This window comes from Engystomops pustulosus, chromosome 6 (genome assembly GCF_040894005.1).
Source record: "Engystomops pustulosus chromosome 6, aEngPut4.maternal, whole genome shotgun sequence".
In the NCBI taxonomy this organism is placed as follows: Eukaryota; Metazoa; Chordata; class Amphibia; order Anura; family Leptodactylidae; genus Engystomops; species Engystomops pustulosus.
The window spans coordinates 46,860,700-46,887,062 of record NC_092416.1 but is presented as its reverse complement, the minus strand read 5'-3'; the positions used below and the strand labels follow the sequence as shown (position 1 = coordinate 46,887,062).

Below are 26,363 nucleotides of genomic sequence, written 5' to 3'. Positions count from 1 at the left end.
AGGAAAACGCTTTTAACTTGTTAAAATATTAATTTTAATGTAAATGTCAGGCACCAGGGGTAGTGGACCCACTGGACCACCGCGGACGATGACATAAGCTGACACCTGGGACCGGAATCTAAATGGTACCAGGTTTTCATCAGAGCCCGCCGCAAAGCAGCGTGGTACCAACAGGTCGTTCCACAGGTGTGCCTTTGTTCGCAGTGGCTGCCAAGGCGATGTACAGAGACGTTGAGCAAAATCGTAGTCGGGGACAGGCAGGAGGTCAGGACTGGCAGCACTGGATCAGAGTCAGGGATATAGCAATAGGTCAAGGCAGGCAGCAGAGGAGCATAGTCAGGAACAGAACAGGGGTCACAATAACAGCACTGGGCATGAGACAAAGCTTTCTCTAAGGCACAAAGCACGAAGATCCAGCAGGGAATGCAGGAAGGGGCTGGGAATTTAACGGAATTGGCAGCCGGCCAGCGTCAAGCATTGGATCGTGGAGAGGTGAGAGTCGTGGCGGGGGTCCAGGGGTACAGAGAGGAGCATGGGTGCGTCTGCAACCCGGGTCGTGGGTCGCAGTAGCACCCATGACAGTAAAAGTAATGTTAAAACGAAAACTGATGCGCAGTCACATTGTTACAGAGCACATTGCATAAATTCCTGTTGCTTTTGATAGGTCAAATAAAGTAACCTTCTTGAGATTGTGATACCTTTTCACTGCATAAATGCGTACAAAATATAATAGTATCAAGACCAATTTAGCTTAGCAGGGCTGGAAGGTTACTTTTTGGAACTATTGGTTCTCTAGAGATGAAGGTGCCATAACTCTATCAACAGATGAGCTTTAAATTATTGAGAAGCTTTGGGACCATCTGATTGATCTCTGTTATCATCTGGTGTCAGCAGTGAGGAATAAATGCAGCGCAGGTAAGAACCCGAGCCATGATCAGAGAGGACGTTATAAATTCATGACATACACATACACAGAAATATAGGAATACATGCTAGACATAGTAACATGGTTACAATGGGGGGCATTTACTTCCATTCAAGGCTTGAATCACAACTTTCTTTCCAAACTACGCCACCTTTACATAAAGTGGTCAAGACAGGACAGGGCATGGGGTGGTTCCTGGTGCAAGTTATAGTGCATTCTGTTCCAGCCTAGGTTGAAATAACATTTTCTATGTACGCTCAGCATATATATCGGTAGGCTCCCCGCGTATATGCTGAGTGTCTACATTGACATATAGTGGCAGATGGAGGAAAAGGTTTTTTAAAAACCTGCAAACTAACGTATGGACATATGAAAAACTACTCCAGGTCGGACCAGCTGACACCTCTTGCATCTGCATGTGCCATAAGGGGGGTAGATAAATCAATTCCTGAAGTGTTTAGAGTTAGCAGTTATCTGCTCTTACTTGACATTATATGACAGTGGTGGCGAACCTATGGCACGGGTGCCAGAGGTGGCACTCGGAGCCCTCTCTATGGGCACCCTCGCCATCACCCTAGCGCAGAGTTCACCAGACACGACTCAAGGGCTCTTGCAGTCCCAGGCAGCCCAGGACCCTAGAAGGAAGCTACAATGATAATCCAAACTTCTTCTCCTTCTTTCTACTGTATTGGTGTCCTAAGGTTCCTATACGATTTAAACATGTGACAGAGTACGGAGTAATAAATTACTGCTTAAATTGTTGCATCAGTACTTTGTGAAAAATACATGGGTTTTGGTTGTTGTTTGGGCACTCGGCATCTAAAAGGTTTGCCATCACTGTTATATGACATACAGAAAAGAGATCAGTGGGATTCAAACAAATGGAATCATATGACATAAAAGAGCAAATTTTATGGTTCAATTATTTTATTGAAAAATCACAACAAACTGATAAAAAAAGCTAAATTTAAAATAAGGCTAAGATAAGTCTAACTCTCGTTTCACAATTATTTTTCATATGTGATTCCCCCTTTCAAAATACATAGAACATCCACCATATGTTGATGCTTGTTTTTTTTTCTTTCCAGAGGCATTTTCTGATCTGCAGCTATTTTTCAGAATTTTTTTTCAGCAGCAGTGAAGTGGATCTAACCTCTTTCTGTCTTTTCCCTAAAGCTGAGCCAGTTATAAGATGCCCTCACTTTCCATAATGTTTTGTTTACTCTCATGAAGTCACTCAGTGAGAAATGACTCAGAATTGTGAAAACTAATTGTTGCAGAGGAGTACATGACACAGCTTGAAGTGCAGAGTGTACAGGGTATACATTCTACCTCACTATTCTTTGCAGGAGTCTTCTTCCACCAATCTGCACAGACACAGCTCTACTGCCATCTACACACATAGACCATTGCATGGCCACCTCCTTCCTGCAGAGTGATTCAGCAAATCCAATGAGAATCCTGAACACAGCATAGTGTATAGATAAAGGACTATTCAGTGACTAGCCTGGAAGTATTCATCACATGGAGGCGCATGCAACATGTAATAAGCAGTAGAAACCAGCAGTGCAACAGTTACATGATGTGTATAGTATGGGCTGTGTGAGCACTAAGGGTTAACACCTTCCATGCTGTGTATAAATTATCCTGAGAGTGAAAGGTGGGGGAAAGGGATTCAGAGAACAATATGACACAGCCTGAGGTGTAGAGAGAGAGAAGGTTATACAGAATCACAAACTAGGATTGATGCACTGATAGGGTACAGTGTATTCCTTATATAAAATCTCACTACTCTTTGCATGCATCATCTCTATCCATAAATCTGCACAGACACGGCTCTCATGCTATTTACAGCAAAGAGCATCATATGACCCCCTCCTCTCTCTGGAGTGACTAGGGAGCAGCATTCCCAACCCTACAGCAGTTAGTTTATGCTAATTTTCTAGGGTTCTAAGGACAGTTTCACAGAGATAAGTGACAGCTACTGCAGGGCTAGGCTAAACTGAGGAGGATACCAACGAAGCGGCTGGACATAGGCAATGAAAGTAATATGCAAAGTTATCCTACATCCCAAGAGTTGATTTGTAAAAAAAGAAATTGTCCTAGTAGCGCTTTAAGATTTTTCAAATGTAACAAATGCAATATGTCATTATCCAGAAACAGAACACCCCCTGAAAATAAGACCTAGTGCATTTTTAGGAGAAAAAATTTATATAAGACCCCGTTTTATTTTCGGGCAATTAGGGTAGAAAGCCAGCTGCTGGTGTCCTGTGATATTAATCATTGATAGTTGACTGAGAAGGGAACACAGGCTGACCACTGGCATCTGCTGCTCATATTTATGGGTCAGCCCAAAATAAACTCATTAATTTAGATACCATATCACAGTCATACATTGTACTGTAATGAACTTTGGCTCTATTAAATCTTGTTTAACAGCAATAAATAATGTAGAAAAGAGTTGCATTCAATTCCAATCATGACTTTATTGGAGTTTTGCCCACATTTCACAAGTGCGGGGTAGTCTGAATATAGAAGATCCTCACTACACCTTCTGTAAAAATTATTAACCCCATAACGATTGTTAACTATTCCGTCATGGCATTCTTAAAGGGGATATGGAAGGGCCTCACAAGATGAGGCTTCTCCATACATTGCGGGTGTTGGCTGCAACATGCAGCTGGCACTGATTATGGAATTTTGGATCATCACCCCCTGTGACGTCACTTCTGACTGATTTTTGGGTAATTATTTTTATTGCTTTAGACATTTGAGTAAAATATTAAAGGGGTTTTTCCACAAAACTTACTAATCGGTTGGGGTCATTATGAGAAACCCCCCACTGAGAACGAGGGCTCCAATATACCCCAGGTGGACGCTCCTCAAGATGAGCAGAGCAGTTGGCTGCGCATGTCTGGGCTGCCCCATTCATCTTTATGGAGCTGACAGAGATTACTATGGCGCTCGGCAACTTGCTCAACTCAGGGAGCAAAAAGGGGTCTGTCTGGGGTACATAGAACCCTATTGATCATGGAGACCCCCACCTATCAGCAAGTAAGGCCCTATCCTGTGTCTTGTGGGAAAACCCTTTAACCCCTTCCCAACTTGCGCCGTACTAGTACGGTGCAAGCCGGGTCCCTTTGCATGGAGAGGGCTCGTGGGCCGAGCCCTCTCCATATCCGGTAAGTCTCTGCTGCATATTACCGCAAAGGCTTACCGGTAACACCCGCAATCAGTGCTAGCCATCTTGTCGCGGATCGTCGCTCCCCGTGACGTCATGGGGGAGCGGCGATCCATCTTCATGGTAGCCTCGGGTCTTCCGAAGACCCAAGGCTACTTTGTTTTAACTCATTCATTACAATGCACAGCACATTGTAATGAATGAGGAGGAAAATCCCCATATACTGCCATATTGTAGTATGGCATTATATGATAGGATGAATCAGACAACCTAGGGTTAAAGTACCCTAGAGAGTCTGAAAAATAGTAAACGTAAAAAAAAAAAAAAAAGTAAAAAAAAAAAATTATAATTAAAAAATAAATTCAAATCACCCCCCTTTCCCTAGAACTGATATAAATATTAATAACAGTAAAAAATCATAAACACATTTGGTATCACTGCGTCCGAAAATGCCCGATCTATCAAAATATAAAAACGGGTTTTCACTGCGTTTTACCCCGTAGCAGAAAATAGCGCCCAAAGTCGAAAAATGGCACTTTTTTTGCCATTTTGAAAAAAAATCAACAAAAAGTGATCAAAAGATCGCACAGTCCTAAAAATTATAGCAATGAAAACGCCATCAAAAGTCGCATATGACACAAAGCACAGCTCCGTACACCAAAGTATGAAAAGTTATTGGTGCCAGAAGATGGCAAAATTAAAAAAAAAAAATTGTACAGGAGGTTTTCATTTTTGTAAATGTATGAAAACATTATAAAACCTATACAAATTTTTTATCCACATGAGAATAAAGCAGACAGGTCATTTGGGGCGCACAGTGAAAGCTGTAAAATTCAAGCCCACAAGAAAACGTCACAAATGTGTTTTTTCACCATTTTCACTGCATTTGGAATTTTTTTCCTGCTTCCCAGTACACGGCATGGAATATTAAATACCGTCACTTTGAAGTGCAATCTGTTACGCAAAAAATAAGCCTAAACACAGCTCTTTATTTTTAAAAATAAAAAAGTTATAGATTTTTGAATAATGGATGTGAAAAAACTAAAAAGGGCCAGGTGGTTAAGGGATTAATAGAATTCTTTTTAATAGTTCCCACTGTTGGCCACTAGAGGGAGCTTCAGCTCTGTTCTTCTATACTATGCTATAACACATAAAGAACACTGTTCCATTCATATATTAGTTGTTATCAATCTTTTATCTGCAAATCAGCATACACCATCAATTTTATGGACTTCAGGTTCTAAAAAAAAGGATGACGAGTTATATACGTAAACACACCCTAAGGAGTCACAGTGATGGAGAAGAGTCAGGCTGGCCTGAATATTGTCCTTTTGGTAGGGTTGCCATCTTTTCCAGCAAAAATTACCTGCCAAGATAGAGACGTAGTAATCTATGTGGTTTAATTGGGGGTCATTTACTTACCCGCTCCTGCCGCGAACCAGTGGCGTGTTCTCCGGCGAGGATTTGGGTCTTCCGGCGATTCACTAAGGTCGTGCGCCCGATGTCCACTAGGTGTCGCTGCTGCGCTGAAGTCCGCCAAGGTCCGCTGGAGTTTACCAACCTATTCCCGGGGCATGTGAGTGATAGATTTTGCAACACAATTCGTTTTTTTAAATTCCACGGTTTTTCCGAATCCGTTGGGTTTTCCGATGGCCACGCCCCCCATTTCTGTTGCGATAAAAGCCGGCGCCGATGCGCCACAATCCGATCATGTGCGCCAAAATCCCGGGGCAATTTGGCGCAAATCTGAAAGATTCGAGAAACCTGGTGGAAAAACGCGATTCAGACCCTTAGTAAATGTGCCCCAATGTGTTTTTAACGTTTGATCTGTTATTATAGAATAGTTCTTATTACAGCAGTCTGAATTATGGATGTACCTGCTGTTGATCGGAAGAAAGAAGTAAATGGGGAATTATATGCGAGGGGAAATAAAAACAGGGGGGGGGTATTAAAATTTGGAGGTGGCATAGTTTGTGTGGGTGCAATAGCAATATGTTGTACGTGTGGGTATTATATGTTGCTGGGTGGCATTAGGGGTTATTATATATAGGGTCCACATGGCAGACAGGAAATTATACAATTTGGTGGGTGGACATAGGAAGGGAACATAATACTACATGGAGGGGGGGATGCTTAGGGTGTGATAAGCAGCATGGTGCCGCACTTGTCCATCCCAAAAGTTGGGGGGTAAAATAACCTTAGCTTTTTTGCAAACAAACTTCCTTATCCTGGAATTTTCATTAGAGATGCAGCGGTGGAGGGGGAGCTTGAAACAATCCTTGATGAAAGAGGATTCGCACCCCAGGGGATGTTGTCCAAGTCTCTTACAACACAATGGCTGTGCATTTCACACAAAAGGGCGGCCTATGTCCAGTATCAATATGCGGCACCGCTCAACAGGGGTTGTCCATATGGCTTATCCACATTAAAGACAATGAAGGTCTTCTTATTGGTATTCAATAATTAACTTCTAATATTATAATATTTCCAGCAGAAGGTATGTATTATACAAGAGACAAAAATATACTGCCAAACCATTCCGCATCTATATTAAGAAATAAAATTACCAAACTGTAACTATAGAAAAACACTGTGCAAAAACAATGATGCCAATAATCTTACTGTAAGTATATTACCTCCACAAGGGTATTAATATTATATCTATGCTGTTATTAAATAAGTACCAAGGTGGAAAACACAATGTTACCAATAATACTGGCCAGAATGACTCCTAATGACTGAATTATACCCCAATACTGGTAATGAGATCAAACAATAGTGTGAAATAGCAGAAATACTATTATTTTCACCTTATTCCATTGATCTGTACGTTGTCCATCGCAGATATTTTGGATCCCTTGCCACAAAAATATATGTATGTAAATCTTTATTGGTTGTTAAATAAATAAAAACTGTTCTTTAAAAAAAAAAAAAAAAAACATGGACTATACCCAGACCATATCATATCACTAGGTCTACATGGACACTGATCTGATGACTTGGAGCTGACATCTAACTCTACTTTCTTGCACATGAACGTGTTCTTCACAGATTTCTGCCCATAGAAGTCTATGGGAACGTGAAAAATATGGACACGGATGTCCTCCCTATTTGTGGATCAGATGCCTGTTGATGTCTTAGATCCCATTCAGACAGAAGCGATTCCCTACATATAAATGCAGGATACCATGCAATCACAAATAGTACTACAACTCCCATCAGGTCGATCTACTTTATAATATAAAATGACAAGAGAAATATGAATGTCCTGAGCGGCGACATCCGAAACTCCTAACACAGCGCCCCCTGCTGGCTGATAGATAAAAGTGCACCTGGAAGTCAGGAGCTGGATGATTTATAATAGCTGGGAGCGCCCCCTGGCGGGCAGATAGCAGAGTGCTGCAGCGCAGATTACACCGGAGCTCTCCTGCAGCCGGTCCCGTCACTGCTCCCCGGCTGTACGGACGCTTCCTGCTCTGTCCGGATGTCCCGGGCCCAGGCTCCTCCCTGTACACTGCTGGCAGGGAGCCACTGAGAGTGCAGGATCCTGGAAGGAGATCCGGGAGAGGAGAGCTGTGCGGCCAGGTCAGTGCCCATACATTGCTGTGCTAACTACTCATTGTTATACTGTGTGTCCTCTTATTAGTAGACTTTATCATTCTTATACTTTGTGTCCTCTTATTATTAGACTGTATCCACTTTGTGTCCCTTTATTAGTATCCTATATCCACTTCTTGTTGCAATGTATACAAGCTGCAACCTCAGCAACTCACACGTTTCGGTGCATCCATGTATGTATCACTATGTATCTAAATATTTACACTATGGCTTATCAGCGCTTTGCCTATTTACATGGGATTTCCTTATTATTTGCATGGGAATGCCGTGCACTAGGCTCAGGTTAGTGATATACATTGGATGACTGTGACTGTGATATTACTTTATCTGACTTTTCACTAGAAGCCATGTGGACACAGCTAATGTTTACATGGTCACAGTGTGATGGTCTCTGCTGGTGACTCTTTTATATTGGATAGCAAAGATGGATAAAATAGTTCATGTTCGTCTTTTTTTTTTAATCTTTAACCCCTTCCAGCTGCAGCCCTTTTTCGATTTTTGCGTTTTCATTTTTCACTCCTCACCTTCAAAAATCTATAACTTTTTTTTTTATTTTCCCATGTACAGAGCTTTGTGACGGCTTGTTTTTTGTGTAACAAATTAAACTTCATAGTGACGGTATTTAATATTCCATCCCATGTACTGGGAAGCGGGAAAAATATTGCAGTGAAAATTGTAAAAAAATGCATTTGCACCGTTTTCTTGTGGGCTTGGATTTAACGGATTTCACTGTAGGCCCCACATGACATGTCTAATGTATGCTTTGGGTCAGTACGATTATGAGGATACCAAATTTATATAGGTTTTATAATGTTTTCATACATTTACAAAAATTAAAAAAATATATATTTTGCCATCTTCTGGTGCTAATAACTTTTTTATACTTCGGTGTACGGAGCTATGGGTGGTGTCATTTTTTGCAACTTTTGATGATGTTTTCAATGCTACCATTTTTAAGACTTTATGAATTTTTGATCACTTTTTATTGAATTGTTTATATTTTTCAAAATGGCAAAAGAGTGCCATTTTCAACTTTGGGTGCCATTTTCCTCTCCGGTATTCAACACAGTGAAAAAAAAAACGCTATTATATTTTGATATATATCGGGCATTTTCAGTTCTAGGGAAAGGGGGTGGGGGGGGTTATTTGAATTTTTAGGTTTCTTTTCATTTTTATTTTTACTATTCAACCCTAGGTTGTCTGATCGATCCTACCATATACTGCCACTGCTACTACAGTATGGCAGTATATGATCGCACATTGTAATGAAAGGGTTAAAACTAGACAGCCTCAGGTTTTTGGAAGACCTGAGGCTGTCATGGGGACGGAACGGCCTCCCCGATGATGTTGTGGCCCCATGGCCCTCATGCCGCCATTTTTTTTTAAGCCGGCGGCTGCTTTGCCGAAAGTGATTAGTGGTTGTTAACGGTAAACCTTTGCTACAATATGCCGCAAAGACTTACTGGCTATGGAGAGGAATCAGCCCGTGAGCCCTCTCCATGCACCTGTCATGTGATGTACTATTACGTCACATGTCGATAAGGGGTTAAAGAATTGTTTTTAGATCCGTTTGTTACACACCATGTGCGTGTATGTTGATCTGGCTGTAGCTGCTCAGCTACATGTCTGTGGAGTAGGTTGTAGGTCCACCCCCTGCACCCCTGCCCGTTGGTGGGTCCGCCTCCTGCCCAGTGGTGGATCTGCCCCCAGCTGGGTTAGCCATTAGCATGCCAAACAACTTGTAGGTTGTTACATTGCACAAGTGGAGAATTGTGCATTATTCAGGTCCCTTGGGTAGGCTGTAGGTTGCTTGGGTGGCTGCATGCTTGGCAGATTCTAGGCGGGTCATGTTTGTTATCTTTTATGTCAGGAAGCTCTATGCTCACTATAGTGTATTGTTACCAAGTAAATGAAGTAGTCAGCATACCAGCTCTTGGAGTCCACATGAGTAAGTGGTTACAACTGCCTAGTCTAGATATACCAGTTCTCACTTATCTGTCTTTTTTTATGTTTTGCTGGCTCAGCACTGGCCGGCTGCGGTAATAACACAGTGCTCAGCCAGGAGAACATGGGTCACTCACAATTTCCGCTGTAATACACATAGGACAGGATTTACATTATATCCGATTACCACATACTGATACATTCATTGATTGATCTGTACAAGAAGAATGTATGGAGGATCATAAATAAAGAATAAGTCGTGTAATGATGATACTATAATCATTATGATTGCTTTTGTTTCCTAGGGTTTGGAGATCCTCCCAATGGCTTGGTTTGACGTTCCCTCGGATAACCTGTACCTGTTTGAGCAGGTGATCGTCCTCTTGTCCTGTGGTCTCTCTTTCCTCGGATCCTTACTCATTATCTTTACCCATATTCGTTGGCCAGAGCTCCGGAGTCGCCCCCGTCAGCTTCTTTTCTTCCTATCAGTTGCGGACTTATTCTCAGCTGTCTCTTACTTCTATGGAGTCCTACGAGACTTCCAGACCTCAAGTTGGGACTGCGTTGCCCAGGGGGCGCTCTCCACCTTTTCCAATACCAGCTCCTTCTTTTGGACAGTGGCAGTGGCTCTGTACCTCTACATCACCATTGTACAGTCCCAGCAGAGCCTGGCAGAGCACATGGTTTACTGGTTCCATCTTATCAGGTTGGTTTGATACAGCACCAGATCTGACTGATCTTTATGTTGATTGAAATGCCAAAATATACAAATACCCTCTTTCTAGTTGTTATGAGATGTGCAACAAAAGACACTTATCCACTGACCCCAAACGTTCACCAGAACTTTGGGTAAGGAATAATTGTTTCTTTGTGGTATAACCTTTTTATAGTACTAATATAAGTTCACACTATAGATGGTCTATTCATATCGGATTAGTAGGAGTCTCACACACAAACCCTTGAAGCGATCAACCCTGCAGAACCCCGATATGTTACTGCAAGGTTCATGGAACTCGTATATTATTAACATAATTTACTTTCCTATTGAAGAAAGTTTTGATTACGTTTCTTCCTCTTTCTCTACGCAAATAATTTTACCAAAACCAGCTGCAGTTGCAGGGAAGGGTGTCACCTCTGAGAATACTTTTCTAGGTAATAAGGCATCCTGTATAGAGGCTAATCCTGCTGTCAGATATTAAGGTACAAATCCTATCAGATTATGCAGTGCACCTTTACCAAGCTGTGAACATCCCCTGGTCTATTCAGGTCCCTATTTGTGACCAATGTGGAAGTTTTTAGAGTAAATTACTGATTTAGTTAACAATATTTTGTTTTCTAATAGCTTTGTCTCAGGCTACATTCACATGACCGTATTCTCTGGCCGTGTGCTAGCTGTACCGCAACGTTTTTTATTGTTAGCACATATGATTGACTGTATTTCCGAATGTAATTTGGCCAAAGGGGAGGGGTGAGGAGCGCTAACTCCCTCTCCTTTCTCCACCCGACCATGTGCTGCGCTCTGCCTCCAACCACAGTGAGCACACAGTCACGTGCATGTATCCTTAAAGGACATCTACCACCAGGATTGTAAACTAAGCACACTGACATAGGGGTGTGTGCCCCCTCTGGCAGGATCCGCTCTTCTTTTAGCTTCTTGTGCCCTTGTTTTTAAGAAAAAAAAGACTTAGTTATGCAACTAAGCCAAGGCTTCATTAACACCCATGGAGCCCGGAGCCCTTCAGTCACAGTTGCATAACGTTAAAGTCTGTAAAAACAGGGAATAAGAAGCTAAAAAAATAGCGGATCCTACCAGAGGGGGTACACACCAGTATGTCAGTGTGCTTGGCTTAAAATCCTTGATCCTTTAACTATGTCACCATATTTTAGTCCTTTAAACTACTTGTCCCTTTGGGTAGGGTTTAATAAGGCCCTTTCCTGAATCATTTCTTTTGGGTGAAATCTCTTCCTTTTACCTATAAAAATTCTTTTCCAGAGTCATGTGAAATGAGCAGACAAGAGTTATATTTGCCTGAGATGAGTCAAGTGCAGAGGCTGCAGGAGGACTGTTCATATGCCCCTATCTTTGGTTCTATAGTACTTAGAAACCTGCTTTTGGTGTTTTATAGTACAAATAAGAATTTCATCTTTCAGATTGCATCAGGCTTGGAGCCCTGTGAGCTACAGAACTGGAGATACTGTCAGTTAAATACATAGTTGCATATGTGAGCTGCAAATAAAGATCCAGTTCCAAACAATGTCTTTAACTGCAGGTATATCCAGTTCTGTAGCTCACAGAGCCACAATCCTGATGCGGCCAATAGCGAGTTTTGTGATATTTTGGATCTGTAATACGCAAGTGATCGAGGTCTGGGGAAGGGGGGGGGGGATATTTAAGGTGTTGTTTCTGGAGGTTTCATAATACAGGCCATGCATCTTATATACCTGCCTGAAAATTTTTACTATTTATAAATCTGCTAATTTCCTTTTAGTATCAAACCAGAGTTTCCCTTCCTCTGTTATTTTAATACTAACTATAAAATTATGGAGCACCCTCTCAATTCCTCATAGTCGTTCTCCATAATGTGAAGTCCTATTTGCAGTTTGACGTGTTGTACAATACCCGCTTTGTCTTCCGCTGTGTATTTAGCCTTGTGTTGTATCATTTGCTCTGATTCTGTTGATGTTTCTAATATTTTGGATTAGTGATGGTGCGCTAGAGTTTAGTTGAGGAATGCTTGGAAAAAGCACAACTCGTCTTCTGTAATTGGAGTAAACAAGATTTCATGTGATGGCGGCTCTGTACATTTATAACTGTGAGAGCAGACAATTACTGACAAGTTATGGCTACTGAACCTTTCTCACTGCATTGTATACACTTCAGATGTGTTGTAAAACCACACAGAACCCCAAAAAAATCTTTTGGTGCATTATCTAATTTTTACAGGTAAAATTATTTAGTGAATTTAGTTTAAAAAAAAAAACATGTAGTATTTCACTGTCATTGTCTGACTGCACCCAAAGGTCCCTCGCAGACACAATGGCTGTGAAATCCATGTGAAGAATGTAAAGGGAGTCTACCAGTATTATTGGCCCTGGAGATCTGTGTATCCACAACTTTTATATGTGTTGTTAGTAGCATCTGGACTGTGAAAAAAATGCATTTATATTCCAGTATTGTAGCTGGACTCTGCACTTCTGTGCAAGCTCTCTCAGCAATGTCTCTCCCCTCTGCTTTGAGTAAGAACTGTAGCAGGATTCCAGTAGTTATTACTGTAGAAGAGAGGAACTGGGGCTGTGTAATGCAGAGTTCAAAGAACTCAAAAGTGTGAGGAGACTTCCCCAATGCTCCAAATCCAGATAGACTTCTGGAATATAAGTGCATTTTTCACAGTTCAGTTGGTAGAACACGCAAAGATATGGTTACACAGATCTCCAGGACCAATACTAAGCACTGTCTGCAGCTTTATATAATCAAAACCCCTGGTAGACTCCCTTTAATGTGAATTACTATTGCTTATAAATAAAACATGGAAGAGATGCAGATCTTCCCATTATACCTTTTTTATGCATGCGTCCTATTCCTGACTTTGGGTGATGCAACACATGGCGTTTTTGGACCGTTTTAAAGCATGTGTTTTTAGTCCGTTTAAAAACACATGCGTTTTTGAATGTTTACCATGTGTTTTTCATCCGATTTACCACTGCCTAGACTTCTAGAAATGAAGATAAACAGGTTCAAAGGAGCCAAAAGCATGGTAAACATTCGGACCAAGAACGCACCGTGTGGCATCACCCTTAATTTAATTCAGTTGATGCCAGTCTTAATATTCCCAATGAACTCTGCTACATCAAGCATAGGGTTAATAATAGCAACCCTTCATTTGACTAAGCTGCTTGGGTTCCTCAGCTGCCTGAGATCACATTGATATTAATTCTACAGTCCTTTATGAGCCGGATAGTTCAGCACAGACACCAAATTTCCTGGCTGATTTCTCGCCCTGTTCTTATGTGCTTTGAGACTTTACACGTGGGAGAAGCTGTTGCACAATTGCCCTGGTCATTCACTATCTTGTAGCGTAGTGCAGCTGCGTCTATCTGCTGACATTACAACACATGGCTTCATATTTATTGTGTAATGGGCTGCTGGCAGGATCCCTACACCGTGTGGCAACTCCATTCTCTGCCACCTAAGTGCCCGAGTTTGGATATACAATTTTTATTTTCTTTTTTTATATATCGATCCACAGAATATACTGTGGGCCCAGTAGATGCAAAAACATCCACATAATGAATAAATATTATATATACATAACACACAGTGCTTTGCAAATTTGTGGATAGACACAGAAAGGTCAAATATTTGATCGTTCATCGGGTCAGTCTGTAGGGCATTTAAGCAACTGGTGGACCTCAAAATACCCCCCCTTACTTATATTAACAACTGCTGCAGAACTATAATAAACTAATAAACACATCTTCTGCTGCAGAATGTGGTAATGCAAAGCTTACACTCACCGGCCACTTTATTAGGTACACCATGCTAGTAACGGGTTGGACCCCCTTTTGCCTTCAGAACTGCCTCAATTCTTCGTGGCATAGATTCAACAAGGTGCTGGAAGCATTCCTCAGAGATTTTGGTCCATATTGACATGATGGCATCACACAGTTGCCGCAGATTTGTCGGCTGCACATCCATGATGCGAATCTCCCGTCCCACCACATCCCAAAGATGCTCTATTGGATTGAGATCTGGTGACTGTGGAGGCCATTTGAGTACAGTGAACTCACTGTCATGTTCAAGAAACCAGTCTGAGATGATTCCAGCTTTATGACATGGCGCATTATCCTGCTGAAAGCAGCCATCAGATGTTACATGGTACATTGTGGTCATAAGGGGATGGACATGGTGCGCAACAATACTCAGGTAGGCTGTGGCATTGCAACGATGCTCAATTGGTACCAAGGGGCCCAAAGAGTGCCAAGAAAATATTCCCCACACCATGACACCACCACCACCAGCCTGAACCGTTGATACAAGGCAGGATGGATCCATGCTTTCATGTTGTTGACGCCAAATTCTGACCCTACCATCCTAATTTCACAGCAGAAATCGAGACTCATCAGACCAGGCAACATTTTTCCAATCTTCTACTGTCCAATTTCGATGACCTTCTGCAAATTGTAGCCTCAGTTTCCTGTTCTTAGCTGAAAGGAGTGGCACCCGGTGTGGTCTTCTGCTGCTGTAGCCCATCTGCCTCAAAGCTCGACGTACTGTGCGTTGAGAGAGATACTCTTCTGCCTACCTTGGTTGTAACGGGTGGCGAGTTGAGTCACTGTTGCCTTTCTATCAGCTCGAACCAGTCTGCCCATTCTCCTCTGACCTCTGGCATCAACAAGTCATTTCCGCCCACAGAACTGCCGCTTACTGGATGTTTTTTTATTTTTCGGACCATTCTCTGTAAACCCTAGAGATGGTTGTGCGTGAAAATCCCAGTAGATCAGCAGTTTCTGAAATACTCAGACCAGCCCTTCTGGCACCAACAACCATGCCACGTTCAAAGGCACCCAAATCACCTTTCTTCCCCATACTGATGCTCGGTTTGAACTGCAGGAGATTGTCTTGACCATGTCTACATTCCTAAATGCACTGAGTTGCCGCCATGTGATTGGCTGATTAGAAATTAAGTGTTAACGAGCAGTTGGACAGGTGTACCTAATAAAGTGGCCGGTGAGTGTAGTTGATGCAAAACATCACAATAAACACCACAGCTGCTGCAGAACTTCACAGTTCACACGTATTCTCACATATTTAGTCATGTGAAGTACAACATCTAGCCCCTTATTTACAGCCTTGCAGTGTTGGGGTCCTGGGTTCAAGTCCCATCCAGGTCAACATCTACAAAGAGTTTGTATGTTCTCTCCATGTTTGCGTGGGTTTCCTCCCGGGTCCTCCGGTCCCCCCCCCCCCCCCCACTCCAAAACATACTTTGGCAAGCTCTGTACAGCGCTGCATAATCTGTGTGCACTACATAAATGTAGTAATTATTATTTATTGATACAATTCTGTAGAGGGGGGGGGGTACAGTACAGGGTGGGGAGGACTTGCATAATACTTGTAAACCAAGTTAAATTTTTGGTAAAATACACGCTTGTCATGCTAAACCCCGAGGTTCCACTGTATATGTGTATTCCTTGATTCAGTGATATCTAGTGCAGACGCCTCTATCACTATTCATACCCTAGTGCTCTCTTATGACTTGAAGTACTCTGTATGACCCTTGTCTACTGTGTTCACCATATGCACTTAACAACAAGTGCATCTCACATTCAGGGTCAGTAGGAGAAATTGCGCTCTGAATGTTTAACATCTGAACGTTTAACTCAAGTTATTTCAATTTCTTAAGGGTCTGTACATATTTCCAGTGTTTCAATTATTCCCAAGACAACAATCAATCCCAAATTAGAACAAATTCTAAGTGTTTTGCTATAATGTGGGCAGATTTTGATGTGTTGTTTCTTTTATTTAAAAGTTCTGTATTCTTAGGTGTGACCTGCTTGTGGAGCTTTAAGTTTAGAGCTCAGTGGGACAGTACTGTAAAAATATTATTTTTCTCTCACTATCTTTTTCATGGTAATACAACAAGATATAATGGTTGTAATTCATATGTGTTGCTTTAAGTCCAGCAATATTTTCTGTCCTGTCTCTAATACAAAAGCTACTTACTAATATTAACATCCAGCAGCAGCTTTAATACTTAGTGTGAAATAGGTTGTGTGGGAGATTATCCAGGGAATTTGGCCCTATGTAGTTTGTGATCTTATTAGTATTGATTCTAGGACATCTATGAACATATTGGTGTAATGTATATTTTTATAATTCTGTATTTTAAGTAATGAGAAGATTGGTGCTGTAAGTAGAAGTTGGTGCTGTAGATTATATGTTCCAGTAATTGGCCAGAGCCTTTTCAATGGGTTTATGAGATGAAAGCTTGTTTTCTCCAGTTTTACAGTAGAACGAAAGCAAGTCATAAAACCCCATATACGGTATGTATGTCAGGCACTGCCCAATATAAACTTACAGAGGACCTGTCACCCATAATTTCGGCACTAGGACCTGCTTACTAAAGTAAGCAGCTCCTAGTGCTTGAACAAATGCGCAGTGTTAGAAGGATAGCGTTACTGGAAACCTCTGGTAACGCTATCTAACACTGCGGCAGAGTACAGTGTAATCGTCGGAACGCTTGCAAAGCTGTCCGATGTATTCATGAGGGGGCGTGGTTAGGGGCAGTGACTGCTGCATGACGCGCGGCAGTCACCGCCACCCTATGGAGCGAGCGGGGCGCCTCGGACCACCCCCTCATGAATACATTGGACCGCTTGCAAGCGGTGCGACGATTACACTGTACCCCGCCGCAGTGTTAGATGGCGTTACTGGAGGTTTTTCAGTAATGCTATCCTTCTAACACTGTGGCGTTTGTTCAAGCACCAGGAGCTGCTTACTTTAGTAGGTGACAGGTCCTCTTTAAAGGGGTTGTTCACTTTCGGCAAATAATTGATATTCTTTGTCTAAAGAAAAGTTATACAAATTTCTAATATTTCTATTTCCTGTATCAATTCTTCCCTGTTTTCTAGATCTCTGCTTGATGTTCTGCTTTGGAAAACTTCTATGTTTATATCCAGTGAATGGAAATCTGTCCATGGTCACACAGGTGCAGGAGGCGTTATTATCACTCAGCCCTGATTATGCTGTATGATAGCAGCTTTCACACCTGCTTATCCATCATAAGACCACTGACAGATTTCTATCCACTGGGGGTAAACATAGAAGCTCATAGAAGGACATCAAGCAGAGATCTAAAAAACCATTGGGAATTGATAAAGAAATAGGGCGGCAAGGTGGCTTAGTGGTTAATTCTACAGCCTTGCAGCACTGGAGACCTGGTTCAAGTCCCAGGGTCAACATCTGCAAAGAGATTGTATGTTCTCTCCGTGTTTGAAGAAAATTGTATAACTTTTCATTACACAAACAATACCAATTATTTGCTTCAAGTGGACAACCCCTTTAGTGCAGCAAGAGGATTGCATTTATAAAATCTCATCCACTGTGCTGCATATTGCCATAGTTTATTTAGCTCCTGGCATCACACCTTGTGTCCAAGGCCTTATATAGAATTAAGACAACTGTATCCCATTGACTTTCAAGCTGCTAGCTTTTACTTGACTGATACACTTTAACGAAACATTGGCTGTGAGAACCCATTTAAATGATTACATTGACTGAGCTGAAAACCCAATAGGTAAAGACAATCTAAACCTAAATGGTTCAAGGGTAAAAATCTTAGAATATATAGTAAATTATCATATAAATTGCATAGATGTTATTGTATATATTTTAATTTAATGCAAAAGTGTCATAAACATTAAAAAGGTTAGTGGTGCTTGTGGCAGAGGGCTGATCACATCCATTCCTGGCCTAAAACAACTCCTAAGAGACAAATGGAAACAAGAATGGCTGCAGGATCTGACTACACAGCTTTTGTTTGTTGTCTGTGGCCACGGTTCTACATAGATTTGCATAGGAGCTGCAGGCATAGAATAATAGGACATTGAGAATTTTTACAAGTTTGCTTCTTATTTCTTTATGCACAAATATTTTTTATTTGCTTTTTTTTTTTTGTTCAATTGTGCTTTAGATACAGTTTTCTTAATGCATTAAAAATGACAATGACATTTTTAGTGTGAATTTGTGTATTTATCCTCATTGTGACTAGAGCTTTGTATAGAAGAAGGTCAATCTTCTGCACATAAGATTTGGATCAGGAATAACACTGTGCTTCTCACATGAAGCCAGACGAGAAAGTACATGGCCTGTGTCATTGGTGTCACGAGCCGCAATCTGAGAGCTTCTGGCCAGCGAGCCGGGGAGTATTTATAGCATAGCAGCCCAGACACTTACCTTGGTTTCTCCTTGTTGTAGCATTTTTTTTGTTGTTGTTATACTTTGCACAAAATCTGTCCACAGACTTTATATTGTTTATATACATTTTTTTTAAATTTTTTTTTTATACAATAGTTCAGACATGTATATTGCTATTTTAAATGAACAAACCATATATAATTATTCACATGCAGTTAATATACTCTTGGGGGTTGTCCCAAAGTAGAAAGTTAGGCTCTATCCATAGGATAGGCCCTAACTTGCTGATTTGTGGGGTTCTCAGTAATGGGACCAATGTACCCCCATCGCACCCTGATATGAACGGAGCAGCCGGTCGTGCATGTGCGGGCTGCCCCATTCATCTCTCTGGAGCTGAGATAGCTGAGACCATGGGACAACCTCTTTAGTTTAGTGGAAAATGTGTCTACTGGTACCAGTGGCTTTCCATGTTGTATAACTTTTTGTTTTGCCCACAGCTGGGGCATCCCCCTGGTGATCACAGTGGCTGCTGTCTGCCTCCAGAAGATTGGATATGATGCTTCCTATGTATCTGTTGGTTGGTGCTGGATCAACATAGAGGCTGAAGACAAGCTGATATGGATGCTTCTTACTGGGAAGGCGTGGGAGATCCTGGCTTACCTGGTCTTACCTGTGCTGTACTTGCGTATTAAGAAGCACATTGGAAGAGCGGTAATGACTCATTCTTATTCCTAATTTTTCTTATATATGAATCGGTGTATAATTTATTGTCAGCTATACACATTCATCTTAGTCCTCAACTACATCGCATACTACTGCAGTCCTGAAAAAAAGAATAAACACCTTCTTTGTATTCTGTTTTTTTATTATATCAGGACAGAACATATAATAAAAAATGGGCAAATAGGTTAAAGGAAATCTACCATCAGAAGCCATCATGATAAACCAAGGACACTCTCTCTTACATCCAGGCACCGTAAATGTGGTAATCTTCTTGTATTTGATAGCAATGGTCTACATCCTTCTAGAATCAACTGTTACATTTATGCTAATGAGCCGGAAGAGTCCCTGCATCAAGCAGGGGTTCTGGTAACACTTCCCAGAGCCCTTTTGGCTCATAAGCAATGTATTAAACATTGATTTTTAGAAGGAAGGAGACAACAAATATTAGAAGATTACCACAGTCACAGTGCCTGAATCTACGAGTAAGTGCCCCTGGTTTATCCATTCTTGATTTTGATTGTAAATGTCCTTTAAAAAGGCTGCACACATATAGGAGTTTATAAGGGTTAGTACAAAACCCTTCTAAGGACCTGGTTTATTTTTTGTCCCAACTATGGAATTCTAAATTCTTTTTCTCATGACTATAACAATTCTAGAGCATCTTTTTTGTGTATTGATATGTACTGTTTCTACTAGGAATAGCTGAGTATGTTGACAGCTGTGTGTTACCGGTTGGGAATGTATCTTTATACAGTCGGACACTGGCCATTCAGTGCTATATTATCAGAACTAAATAGGGAGACACTCAATATACAAGGAGAATGATGGCTCCCCAGCTGCACTGGAGGAATAACAAGAGAATGGAACAAAGATGTTCTTTAAATTGTTACTTCATGGTAACTGTATACAAACAAATTAAGTCAGGAGACGTGAGGTCCCTGTTCCAGGGTAAAATATGTGACAGGTCCCAAAACTACAGATCTACTCTCGTGGTGCACGGCCATGGTTACATTTCTGTAGGTTAATGCACTTTTAACAGTGCTATAAAAATAGTCAGTCCTTGTTTTACCTGATGGTACCACTAGGAGGCACAATATGATTATATTTCTTCACATAGTCCTCTGACTTCATATGTCATTTTCAGATGTCGTCCTTAAGTACATATTATTTCATCACTTGATGAGATAACATGCAGAAGCCCCTCATCCTTTACCACTTACGGACATAATGCAATGAGACAGTGAGGCCATGATGAAACCTAAAACTGCCCTATATACTATTAATATAAATGTCAGGCACATAAACAAATCAATTAAATGGGATGCTTATTGATGGCGTCATATGTGAGGATGAAGAAACCTCAATAGTAAGTTCATGATAGGCGTTCCCAGACATCTACACTTCTTTGTAGGTGTTCACGTGGACAGCGGAGTGATGTGTATGTGTTGGTTGCTATGATATGACCTCTTCCTTCTTCCCCCAGCATAGGGCGTTGTCTGAATACCGTCCAATACTGGCAAGAGCTCCTGTATACCAGCCTAGAGCCACAGCAGACAAGAAGCTCATTTTCATCCCAATCATCTTCATCTTTCTCCGTATCTGGAGCACCATCCGCTTTATTTTGACTCTCTGTGACTCTCCAGCTGTGCACAACCCCATCCTTGTCATCTTGCATGTAAGTGGGAATGTACATCATACTTTATACCATTACCCCATCCACCATCAGCGTGCTACCATTAAACAATACAACTGAATGGGGAAAAAACATTGGTGCTCCTTCTCGTCAATGCTTGAGCAGTCTGAGGGCATCTGCCCACAGAATGTATTATGTCTGTATTTGGCACATGGTAATACTGTACCATTGTAGTGCAGGAGATTTATGGAAAAGTTTTATTCTTGAAACCTTATAGCCCAACCCCTCATACAAATGAGGTGGTAAGTAGATCCCTATGCTGAGGTTCCTCCTAAATTCGCGTCCATTCCCATTTACCTTCTGTTGACTCCAGCATTGGAAGTTGTTCAATTTTCCTAACAACCTATAAAGAATTAATTAACCATCTTTGTAGTGTAAGGGCTCTGGTTTAATTCAGTGAGAGGCTTTTCACTAGGGTCAGAAGAACTCGTACTTCCCAGCCCTAGTAAGTAGCCTCTCACTCGGCCAAACCAGTTCCCTACACTGTACTCAAGAGATGCAATCACATAGAAACAGCTCTGCCTACAGGAATGGAATGGATATACTGATTTGGCTTTAATCCCGCATCATGTCATTAGGCTTTCTTAAAAGACATGCTTGTAGCTAAGCTACCTTACAAGGTAGCTAAAAGGCAATATTTTCTTTATCCCATTGTGGAAAACTTATTTGCATATTTCCCAGAATCCCCTAGTGGAGCATCAATAGCTAGACGTTTCCACACACCTTAATTGGCAAAGTCCCTGTAAGGAGAGCTCTTATGTCCATACCCTATGTTGTATATAGTAATTTACTACTTTAAGTTGTCAGTGTCTTTGCTTAGCTTTTGGCTTTACTGTAAAACTTTTCATGAGTTGATCTATAATAATCGTTTCGTACTACTTTTTTTTTCAACAACAGGGCATCGGGAATAGTTTCCAGGGTGGAGCAAACTGCATCATGTTTGTCCTGTGCACTCGTGTTATCAGGACCCGTCTACTGACAATGCTAAGTTGCTGCTGCTGTAAGTCTGCTGGGCCGAGTGACTTCAGAGAAAGTGCTGTGTCTGACGGATATGCTTCTGGTTATGGCTCAATAGAAGAATCCAGAAGTGGAAGCAGCCAGAAGTGGTCTCCTCACCTCGCCAGCACTTGATCCTACTTCGCTGTTTACAATGTGTCCAGTCAGAGAGTCTGTGGAAATCCTATACATCTTCACTTTAGTGCAAATAGATTTCACCTCTTTAGCTGAATCGGGATTTGAGATGTCTGTGGAACTTCAGTGTCTCTGTGTGATCATACTGAGGGACCTTTAAATAGGTCTCTATACAGGACGTAATATATAGAATGACGCTATCATGTGCACTTTATAAATACAATTTTCTGAGTTTACAATTACTTTGTATAGGATTGAACAAATCCCCCAGAGCCAGGTAGTTATTGCACTAAGAAGTGGCATCTAACTTATTTACTATGCAGAAAAAAAGTCATATTGCATCCTAAAATGATGATTTTGATCCTACCCTTCTGTTTTCTCCTATGTTACGGACACTCCACTAGTTGACTTCAGAGCAATTTACCAAAATAGTGCCAAGTGCATTGGGAGCATCCAGATGCCAGCGTTAAGCAATCTTTTTCTTCATAAAACTAGTACTGTATATGATTGGTTTATATGGGTATGTTGAGTATTAACAAAAGCCATGAGGATCTTTACAATCTCCCACAAGTGACCTTTGAAATCTTCCATATTTCTTCTATACTCTACTTAGTAGTAACAACTTTTAATTAATGCTATAATGGCTTGGGTTTTTAGTGTTTTGGGGGAAATGCTATTTAGCATTTATCGCTGTGCTTCAAGGGAATCTGTCATTGAACAGGCATTTTAAATTTGACAGTAGCATGTTATAGAGCAGATGGAGCCGAGCAGCTTGTAAGGATCGAGCAAAGCTTGTCATTTGTAACTGTATATCTATACCCATTCTATGTGTCCAATCGGTGGCCTTATTCAATGAATGGACTACTGACTGGACTCCTAAGCCCAAAGCACGTAGACATTTTAATCAAAAATGACATGTTCTACTCAGTGGTTTCTGGCAAAGCTTCGATTTGCTTGGCTCCTCCTGCTGTAGAATATACCGCTGGCAGATTGAAGACCATGACCGACATGATAGGTTCACTTTAACTCAGACTGACGATTTATATTTATATAACGGTGAAGTCTTCTTTATTGTGATCAAATGACATATCTATGCAATATTTTTTTTAAAGAAATGTTTCTATCTATTTTCCAATACTCCTGAGACAGTGGGGCAGATTTATCAAGATGTCCAAAAGTAAGAATGTTCTTAGTTGCTAAAGGCAACCAATTACAGCTCCCCTTTAAAATATTCATGAGTACTGGTAAAATGAAAGATGAGCTGTAATTGGTTGCAATGAGAAACTAAGAACATTGTTGCTTTTAGACAGCTTGATAAATCTGCCCCAATGACACTAGTGTCCATGATGTGTTACTTGCATGCTGTTAGTACAGAATACCTCAACCTCGCTGTGCCTTCATAGTAATTTTATTACAAGACTCTTAGGTCCGTCCATGTTTGAGGAGTGATGGAACTGTAGTGCTCCACAATTGAAGATTAGCTCATGATCTGCTAGATCGCTGTTTATCTGAATGGTTGACTTTGGTTAGTGTCACAATATGTCTTTGGAGTACTGTATACCGAGTCCATGGCTTGAAACAAAAACTTAAGCGCTGTAATAGTACAAGATACAAGATTTGTACACCTGTACCACCAATCTGATCCATATTTATATTGATGACAAATTTCTCATGCCGTTATATATACTAGGTGATTTTTTTTTTTAAAGGCCAAGTCTAATTTCATGGTAACAGAATACACAAAAACCCCTGTAGTCAAAACCTTTATGTCCACTGTTAGGTAAATAAAAGGGTCTCTTGTTCCCTGAAATCTTCCCTATCATCTTAAACAGCCCCCTCATGGTTATTTTATATAAGCCCCCTCACACCCTATGGATTCATTAAATACAGCTCCCCTCATCCATATGAATTCCTTATGTACAGCTGTTTTAGTACACATGTTTTAGTTTAGGTTGGTGGGATAACATATTGAAAAGCATAGGCATATACCTTTTAGATGAACTTAATTCTTGCCAATTTTCTAGGTATCTTGTGAGAAGTTAAAAATGTAAAGTGTATGCTTGTGTTTGCAAGCAGTATATAAAGACTCTAAGAAATCCTAAAATGGCCATGAAAAGAAATTGTCAGAAAATTAAACAACTAATATGAACTTCCTGTGGGTGCTGAACAGAAAGAAGGAGCACCAAGAACCTGATCATGATTTTAAAATAATGAAAAAAGTAAACCTTCCTATAAACCTGTTTCAGGGTGATCTTATGTTATATGTACGATCGGCTCTTGGTTTGGCAATCTATGGAAACTCCATTTATTTGACCTTGTTACTTGAAGTTGTACATGTAAAATTGATATAAACTTTTTTTCATATTTGTAAATAAACCATGTGTGGTGTATTTATAGACAAACGTGTGGATTCTGTATGGAAATTCTACTATTATATTATATTAAATGGTGTCCAATAGCTATGGTATATGGTGTAAGAGGGCGGTTCAATAAGTACCTGTGTTAGAAATGAAGACACCATTTTTTCCAAACATTTTCTTTGGTGCAGATTCCCCAGGAGAAATCCATTGTTGCTTAGTTTGTGGTGTGTAATGATGAATCCAGGATTCATCAACGGTTACGACTCGACGTAAATGCTCCTTCGGATCTCGCTTAAATTGCTCCAAACACTGATTCGAAGTTAAAAGCCGCATCCACTTGTTGTCTACCGTGAGCAATCGCAGCACCCATCGGGTCAACAATTTTTTCGTCTCCAACTTATTATGTAAAATATTAATTGCTGTTCCGGTCGATACACCTACGGCCTCTGCTACTTTGCGCACTTTTGTTCGTTGATCAGCGAGTATCATGTTGTGGACTTTTTGAATGACTTCCTCGGTAACCACATCTGCCGGACGTCCTGGTCGCTTCTTCATCAAAAACAGATGTTCGCCCACGTTTAAACTCACTGAGCCAATATCTAACTGTGGTCATAGATGGCGATGTCCTCATAAACGGCATCCAACTTTGCTTTTATTTCCTCGTATTTTTTTCCCATCCAAAAACAAAAAGTGAATTACTGAACGGTATTGCTCTTTTACCATCTTGGCGAAAATCACAAAACACGCCTTACTCAAATGGCTGCCAAATCCAAACTAACCTATCAATTGGTCTGCAATTTGTTTTGCCGTCGTTTGATAGATGGCAGCACACAATGATAACACTAACGCCCACTGTCGTCAAACTGGGGTACTTATTGAACTGCCCTCGTATTATAAAAAATAACTCCCTAAAATTTGTTCAGAAAAACTTGTGATATATGACCTCATTACACCAACTATATGTCAAGTGGACATGGAGAGGCGTGAAGTGAAGCCATGCCCAGTAGCGGAGTTCCGGTGGCTGCGTACTACCAGGAACTGACGCCGCTTATAGCACAATTCTACATTGGGCAGGACTGGTCATAGGATTATGCAGCGTAGCCGGTGCCAGATATATCAGGAGCTGAAGCCTCCTCATCTGGCATTACAGGAGGAACAGGTATAAATCATATGCTGGTGCATGAGGCACCAGAATATAATAAATCCCCTCGTAGACTTCTATTGTGGCCAATGTATGCACTGGAGTGTTTGGTCCACTATTCACCAATAATGTAGCTCAAGCTGTAATACATGTCGCCATACCCAGGATCTCTAATATAGTTGAGTACACAGTGTGAATTTCTCATATCCACCACAACTGGAAATCCCAACAATCTCACTACAGCAGGGGGAGAGTAAATGGTAGGATCATTAAAGGAAACCTACCATTTCAAATGGTAGGTTTAAGCTGTAAACACCGAGCACCAGCTCAGGGTGAGCTGGTGCCGGTGCTTAGTTTCGTTAGTGTTAAAACCGCGGTATCGCGGTTTTAACACTTTTTAAACTTTATAGCATAAACTGCTTCGGCGCTGCGTGCGCCTACATAGGAAATGCCGCAGGCGTTGCGCGCGCACGGTCGCGCGCAGCGCCGAAGCGGCTTCTGCTATAAAGTTTAAAAAGTGTTAAAACCGCGATACCGCGCTTTTAACACTAACGAAACTAAGCACCGGCACCAGCTCACCCTGAGCTGGTGCTCGGTGTTTACAGCTTAAACCTACCATTTGAAATGGTAGGTTTCCTTTAAGGCCAGGTTCCTAAGTTTTGCTGCATAATTCTGATTGCTGAAGCAAAAATCTGAATTCATTATATAAATATTATTATTTGGATTTTGC

General features: G+C 41.1%; 1 protein-coding gene across 1 annotated transcript; it reads left to right on the top strand.

Annotated features, from left to right (window-relative positions):
- The first annotated feature begins 7,487 nt into the window (after window positions 1–7,487).
- GPR157 (G protein-coupled receptor 157) lies at window positions 7,488–24,518 on the top strand. Its single transcript, XM_072155936.1, has 5 exons — window positions 7,488–7,691; window positions 9,974–10,374; window positions 19,083–19,296; window positions 20,792–20,983; window positions 21,899–24,518. Exons 2-5 carry the CDS (start codon window positions 9,992–9,994, stop codon window positions 22,130–22,132), a joined length of 1,023 nt encoding a protein of 340 aa, XP_072012037.1. The 5' UTR covers window positions 7,488–7,691; window positions 9,974–9,991; the 3' UTR covers window positions 22,133–24,518.
- Window positions 24,519–26,363: the final 1,845 nt, after the last annotated feature.

What these genes read in the sequence shown, in the direction of transcription:
- GPR157 (XM_072155936.1), top strand. Translation starts at nt 9,992, where the DNA reads ATGGCTTGGTTTGACGTTCCCTCGGATAACCTGTACCTGTTTGAGCAG. An exon ending in AGAAGCACATTGGAAGAGCG is followed by an intron (nt 19,297 to 20,791) that starts GTAATGACTCAT and finishes TTCTTCCCCCAG; the next exon opens with CATAGGGCGTTGTCTGAATA. An exon ending in CCATCCTTGTCATCTTGCAT is followed by an intron (nt 20,984 to 21,898) that starts GTAAGTGGGAAT and finishes TTTCAACAACAG; the next exon opens with GGCATCGGGAATAGTTTCCA.